Source organism: Chlorocebus sabaeus, chromosome 6 (assembly GCF_047675955.1).
Source record: "Chlorocebus sabaeus isolate Y175 chromosome 6, mChlSab1.0.hap1, whole genome shotgun sequence".
Lineage (NCBI taxonomy): Eukaryota > Metazoa > Chordata > Mammalia > Primates > Cercopithecidae > Chlorocebus > Chlorocebus sabaeus.
Genome location: NC_132909.1, coordinates 53768280 through 53776008, shown reverse-complemented (window position 1 = coordinate 53776008; position 7729 = coordinate 53768280). Strand labels below are relative to the sequence as shown.

The following is a 7729-nucleotide window of genomic DNA, read 5'->3' as shown; positions in this document are numbered from 1 at the left end:
TGGATGAATGAAAGAATGGAGGAATAGACAGGTGGATGGTTGAGACCAATGAATGAATATATGGATGAAAAGATACCTAGTAAAGGCACAATATGATTTTAAAAAATGAATCTATCAGTGAATCAATGGACGTTTGGATGGATGGGTGAATGAGTAAGTGGTAGATGTGATGGAGAGTTGCACAATGAGATGGGGAGATGGGTTTGAGTGAATGGATGGTGAGTGAGTGAATGAATGGGTAAATGGAGAGATGATGAGTTGGGTAGAGGGATGGACAAATGGACAGTTGAGTGAATGGGCGAGTGATTGGATTACCCGATGAATGGGTGGGTAGTTGGATGGATGGATGGATGGGCAGGTAAACAATGCTGGCCACAAATTGAAGCGATCTTGGGGTACAATCTGGGCACAGTTTAGGTGAATAGCAGCTTATTTTCTGATCTCAACTTGGCTCTGTTTACCTCCATGGATACATAGTCTCTATTTCTAGGTTCAGTCATCCTTCTGTCTCCCTCTGGGTTTCCAAGAATCTCACCTTGGAACGCCAACTGAACTGAGCCCTGGGCTTGTCTGCTGACCTTCTCAACGGTAAGGAGAAAACCCCGGAAGAGCATGTGTCCTTCTGAGGGTACAGGGTTGAACCAGCTTTTCATGATGACTGTGGTCTTCTCTTAAGCCTTTCTAGCGGTTTCTTGTTTTGTGGCCTCACCCAATCTTCATTGGGCATCAAACCAATGCAGATCAAACCTTGGTCTCCAGCTCAGTTCCAACTCCACCTGTCCCCTCTATGGGTGACGGTGGAGACACAGGATAAATTAGAGAAAGGGATCATCCAGGTCTACCTCCTGCCTTTACTCCAAGATCTCTTTCCTCTTTCCCAGGTTCTCCAAGCAGCCATGGATGTGGGTTTCTTGGGCCTGTCAGATGTGTCTCAGAGTCATAGCAAGACCTTGTGGGGGGCTCGGGGCAGGGGCCCCACCATACGTCGCCAGCGGGAGTTCATGCCAGAAGAGAAGAAGGACACAGTTTACTGGGAGAAGCGGAGAAAGAACAATGAGGCAGCCAAGAGATCCAGGGAAAAGCGACGTCTCAATGATGCAGCCATTGAGGGCAGGTTGGCTGCACTGATGGAGGAGAATGCCCTGCTCAGGGGTGAGCTGAAGGCGCTCAAGCTTCGCTTTGGCCTCCTGCCCCTGACTGGTGGGCCCCAGGCCTTGCCCCTGCAGGCCGTGCTATGGGAAGCCCCCTGGACTGGGGACCTCCAGCCTGGGGCTGAAGCACTGTCATCCTTGTCTGGCTCTCACAATTGCCTTTTAAGGCCATGTTCCCTGGATGCTGGGATTCCAGGATGTCGGGGCTGCCTGCTGGCTCCCAGATGGACTGACTTGGCCACTTCTCCTAAGTCCCCCCAAGAGTCTGCACCTCCTACCCTCAACAGAATTGACATGGCCTTGCACACTGCCCTCCCACCTGCCCTCTTCAGCTGTCACCTCTTGGATGGGCATGTCAGGTCCAGACCAGAGCTCAGACCCTGCTGGGGGCTGTGGTCACCAATGCCCTCTAGATGCCGGGCTTCAGGGCCATCAGATATGTTGCTGACGCCCACTGCTGATCCCATGGGTCTGTCTCCTGGGGTGACCTGCCCTGTCCCAGGGAACAGTCATGAGGGTCTGGGTCAGCCCTCTCTGCCCCACAAACTGCGCATCAAATCCCGAGCCTCAGGCAGGGTACCTTGTGGCTGGGAGGGTGGTCAGACCCCCCTCTGAGGGCTTCCTCTGGGAAAGGCTAGGCTTGCAAGGGAGTGTTTGGGGGCTGAATATAGGTTGGTCTGAGGGATGAGTAGCTTGGTCTTGATTAGCAATCTGGGAAGGCCTGTAGGAAGTAGGGGCACCCTGGCTTGGAGGGTCCACTTCACAGCTTCCATACCAGACCTCCTAGGGGAGGAGAGTGGGAGCCCATCTTGGATTCTACTATGGCTCTTGCCTTGCCCTAACATCTACGCTTTGGGTTGTCACTTTTCCCTTTCTTCCTCCTTTCCATTTATCCATTCTTCCCTATATCCATCCATCCATTCATCCATTCATCCTCATTTATTCATCCATTCATTCATTCATCAATCATCATCCATCCATCCATTAGTCCCTCCATCCTTATCCATCCATCCATCCATCCACCCATATATTCATCCATCCATCAATCCATCCATCCATTCCTTCCATCTATCCATTCATTAGTTTATCCATCCTCATCCATCCATCCTTCCATCCATTCATCCACTTGTCCATCTATCCATCCATCCATCCATCCATCCATCCATCCATCCATCCATCCATTCATCTATCCATCCTCCATTTATCCATGCATCTATTCTCATTCATCCATGCATTGGTTCTTCCTTCTTCCTTCTTTCTATCTATCCATCCATCCTCACCCATCCCTCCATCCATCCATCCATCCATCCATTCATTCATCCACCCATGCACCTATCTATGCATGCATCCATCCATCCTCATCCGCTCATCCACCTATCCTCACCTATCCATCCATCCACCCATTCTTTCTTGCTTCCATCCATTTTTCCATCCATCCATCTATCCATTCATCCATTCATACATCCATTTATTCTTCTATCTATCCATCCATCCATCCATCCATCCATCCATCCATCCTCATCCATTCCCATTCATCCATCCATCCTGTCTTCCTTCCTTGCATCCACTCATCCTCATCCATTCACCCATCCATCTATCCATCCTCACCCATTCATCTACACATCCTTCCTTTCATCCATCCATCCATCTACTCACCCACCCATCCATCCTTTCATTCATTTATTCATTTAGTCACTCATTTATGTGCTAACTTGTTTATTCATTCATTCTCTTACTCATTAATTTACTTATAATTCACTTGTCCCCTCACCGACCCACTCACGATCTTTGGACCTTCCTTTTATGCCCAGTTAGTGACAAGTGAGAAGACACTTTTCTGGCCTTGGGTTTCCTGTCCTGGGGTGGGGATGGGGGTTTGGGAAGAAACATACTGAAGACCAGACTGAAGGAGGAGGTAATGTCTAAGGTGTCTGAATCCCCCTTCTTGGTGTCCCCTGGGGGGCTTGCTTACCACCCAGTTTGAGGGTCAGACATATTGGCTTCCTCTGTGTCTTGGATCAGGGCCTCAAGCTGCTGGAACAGGAGCAACTGTGTGGGGGCATCTGTGTTCTCTCTCTCCCTGGCTGCCCCCTGACCCCTGAGAACCAGGTATACACACTCCCACCCAGGTGGAAGGGGTCATTCTGCAGGGAAGGTCTTCCAGGGACCTGGAGCCCAGGGATTTATCAAAACTCCCTCCTCAGTTTCTCACTCCGCCCCTCTCCCATTATTATTATTGTTATTACCTCAGGGATTTTGTTAGATTCTGGATGAAAATACTCAAACTCCAATCATGGGGAGAGCTCATGGGATGAGGGGCTCATCTGGACTGGTACTGTCACTGAGAACCAGATATCCCTGGCCAACTGGATCATTTGGACTCAGGAGCATTCCCTGCCCCCATCAGATGTGGGGGCTGGGCTAGTTCTTGGCTACTCCAAGTTTATCACAGCCACAAATGTGTGCAGGGTGAGGACGTACAAAGTGCCTCTCTCTCACTAGTATAACAGGTGGGCAGTATCACCAAACAGGCCAAGAGCTCCCCTGTGACTGGGCCTCCCTAAGATCCTGCACATCACAGCTAGGCCCTCCTCTACCTGCTCAGCCTTTGGTTCTGGTCCATGGCAGGGATTGGGCAAGACCAGCCCTCCTCCTTCCCTCCATGCCTGACCTTCCAGCAGCTGGCTTTGCTCATGTCACTGAGCCTCCCTTACACATTTATAAATGTTTACCTATAAATGAGCCCATTCCCCAGAAATATATTGTGAATATTAAATAAGAGGCAGTAAATAAATTGTCTGGCATAGGGGCCTCTCTGGAAACTGGACTGTTTTATCTTCATAAATAATGTGAATTCTGGCGGGCAAGGTGGCTCATGCCTGTAATCCCAGCATTTTGGGAGGTCAAGACAGATGGATCACTTGAGGTCAGGAGTATGAGACCAGCCTGGGCAACACGACGAAACCCTGTCTCTAGTAAAAATACAAAAATTAGCCAGGCATGGTAGCGAGCGCCTGTAATCTCAGCTACTTGGGAGGCTGAGACATGAAAATCACTTGAACCTGGGAAGTGGAGGCTGCAGTGAGCTGAGATCGCACCACTGTGGTCCAGCATGGGCGACAGAGTGAAACTCCATCTCAAAAATAAAATAAAATAAAATAAAGAATGTAACTAATCCTGTTTCTCTTTTTGCTTTGTCCACCAAGGAGCTCAGGGCTGAACTTGTGGCTCAGTTATAACAGCATTTTCGTTCATTCATTCATTCATTTTTTACTCATTTGCTCATTTAGCAAATTTTCTTGATCATAAGCTTCTCATTGTTTCATTTTTTTCAAGGCATGTTTCGTTGTAAAAAGTCTGAAAATCATATGCAGCCAAGTTGGCAATCTTTTCTTTTGTGGTTTGTACATTTTTGTCGTGTTTAAGACAACTTCCATGTCTCAAGGTCATAAAGATAGTCTCCTATCTTTATGTTCCAGGCACTGGGGAAAGAGAAGTGAACACAATAGATGTGATTCCTGCCTCTATGGTACTGATAATCCAGGGAGGGAGATAGATTAAAAAGTAAGAAAAGCATATAGTAGGACCAATGATGATAGATGTCATGGAGAAAAAAGAAAGGCTTGGGAAAGGTAGGTGTGGGTGTATTGTAATAATTGAAATAGGGAGATTAGGATTGAAATAGGAGGATCTTAGCCTTGCTGAGAAAGTGACATTTGAACAAAGACTTGAGAGAGATGAAGTGGGGAGTCATGCATGTATCAGAGGAAGAGCATTTCCTAGTCGGAAAAAGCAGCCTGTGCAAAGGCCCTGAGGTGGGATCATGCCTAGTGTTTTGAGGAAGATTGAGGAGGCCCATGTGGCTGGGGTGGAGTGAGTAAGGAGGAGAGAGGGAGGAGGTGAGGGCGGGGAAGTGATGGAAGCAGGTTGTGGAGGGCTTTGTGGGCCAAGGTGAGGACTTTGGCTTCCTTTATGAGTGATATGGGCATGATGGGGACGTTTCCGAGTATATTTCTGTTGTAATTCTCCCCTTACGTCCATCCTGTGGTGTGTAAGGCTGAGTGAAAATAAACCCACCACATAAGTGTAAGAGAGCTGGCTCATTGTCTGGGGTGGGGATAGGTGGCGACTGACCACAGTGTTGCTGTGACTCATGTCCCCCTAAACGGCCACATGCTCCCTGCCCTCAGAGCCAGGGTGCTCATCCCATCCCTGCTTCTAAACTTCTCTGACACATGAGGGGCAGGGCAGGTAAAGCTGCTCTATGAGGCGGAATCACGGAAGAAAAACACAGATGGTTCTTTTTTTTTCTTTATGAAGCTGCCTTCCACTAAATAATTATTTCTGACAAGTGTGGGAGAAAGGGGAATCAGATGCATGTGGGGGATGCTGGAAGGGCAAAAGGATGGCTGAGGTGGGAGGCAAGTCAGTGAGGAAGTGGCCAGGACTAGTCCTCGAGGCACTGTATGGTAGGTAAAGAGCCCAGGCAAATAGGAAGAGCTGGAGATCAGTTGGAGATGAACTGGTGAATCTGGGGAGGAAGGCCAGGGAGTGGAAAGGAAGTAAAGGCTTCAACTTGCCCTGCAATTACCATGACTCCTGAGGGTCTGTCACGTATGACAAGTGGACTCATTTCTTGACTGCCTAGTCTGGGCCAGTGGTTGTGCTGGTGACTTATCCTAGATTTTGTTTGACCTTCTGAAAAAGGCTTCATTATTATGATCTCCATTAACAGATGGGGAAACAGTGACTCAGAGCAGTTATGTACCTTGCCTAATATTACTCAGTTGGTGACTGGACTATTTTCCGCCTCATCACTGCACCAGGGTCATTGGCTAACTTTCTGTTCCTTGAGGTTCTTTCCTGCCTCAGGTCTTTGCATTTGCTGTTCCCTCTGTCTGGAATTTTTCCCTTAGTCTTTAAATGACTGTCTTTTTTCCATCTTCAGGTCTCAGTTCCAGTGCCAGCTCCTCAGAAAGGTCCTCCCTGTACACTCAGTCTAAATAAGAACCCCAATTACTTGTGTTGAGCACCTACACATAGTAGGTGTTCAATAAATACTTGTTGAACCAATCAATGAAGTGAATAGGATCAGATGAGCCTCTTAGTAAAAAGCTTCCATTGTAGCTCTTACTTAATTCAAGAGTTAGATCCTGTGTCACCAGGTTTTATGATTTGGAGGGTGAGGATAGGGATTATTCTGTTGCATTCACCCAAAAAGCTTTTGTGTTTTGGACAGAGCCTGTCAAGCAGGTGTGTAAGAAACACTGTCGAATTGAATCTGAGGTTTGATAAGGAAACAGGAGCCATGCTATGGGGCAGAGGGAGACACAGGAGGGCGTCACATAGGCCTCTCCTTCCTTCACTCACCCACTCACTCATCCATCCACTTACTCACCCACTCACTCATCCATCCACTTACTCACCCACTCACTCATCCATCCACTTACTCACCCACTCACTCATCCATCCACTTACTCACCCACTCACTCATCCATCCACTTACTCACCCACTCACTCATCCATCCACTTACTCACCCACTCACTCATCCATCCACTTACTCACCCACTCACTCATCCATCCACTTACTCACCCGCTCACTCATCCATCCACTTACTCACCCGCTCACTCATCCATCCACTTACTCACCCGCTCACTCACCCATCCACTTACTCACCCGCTCACTCATTCATTCTTGCACTCATCCACTCGCTCATTCACTTACTCATCATTCATTGATTCACTCACTAATTTATTCATTCACCCACTCATCCATTCACCCACTCATTCTTTTACTCACCCATCCATTCACCCACCCACTCATCCATTCACCCACTCATCCATTCACCCCACTCATCCATTCACCCACTCATCCATTCACCCCCTAATTCTTTCACTCACTCATCCATTCACCCACTCATCCATTCACCCCACTCATCCATTCACCCCACTCATCCATTCACCCACTCATCCATTCACCCCCTCATTCTTTCACCCACTCATCCTTTCACCCCCTCATCCATTCACCCCACTCATCCATTCACCCACTCATCCATTCACCCCACTCATCCATTCACTCACTCATCCATTCACCCACTCATTCTTTTACTCACCCATCCATTCACCCACCCACTCATCCATTCACCCCACTCATCCATTCACCCACTCATCCATTCACCCACTCATCCATTCACCCCACTCATGCATTCACCCACTCATTCTTTCACCCACTCATTCTTTCACCCACTCATCCATTCCCCCACTCATTCATTCACCCCACTCATCCATTCACCCACTCATTCTTTCACCCACTCATTCTTTCACCCACTCATCCATTCCCCCACTCATTCATTCACCCCACTCATCCATTCACCCACTCATTCTTTCACCCACTCATCCATTCCCCCACTCATTCATTCACTCATTCATTCACCTATTCACTCACCCACTCATCCATTCACCCACTCATTCATTCACCCACTCATTCATTTGCTCACTCATCCACTCACCCCCTCACTCATCCATTCATCCCCTCACTCATCCATTCACCCACTCATTCATTCACTCACTCATTTGC

At 48.1% G+C, this 7729-nt stretch overlaps 1 protein-coding gene across 1 annotated transcript; it reads left to right on the top strand.

Moving 5' to 3' along the window:
- The first annotated feature begins 896 nt into the window (after nt 1-896).
- NFILZ (NFIL3 like basic leucine zipper) lies at nt 897-2955 on the top strand. Its single transcript, XM_073017281.1, has one exon. It carries the CDS (start codon nt 897-899, stop codon nt 1764-1766), a length of 870 nt encoding a protein of 289 aa, XP_072873382.1. The 3' UTR covers nt 1767-2955.
- Nucleotides 2956-7729: the final 4774 nt, after the last annotated feature.

Coding starts and splice junctions, on each gene's coding strand:
- NFILZ (XM_073017281.1), top strand. CDS start 897: ATGGATGTGGGTTTCTTGGGCCTGTCAGATGTGTCTCAGAGTCATAGC.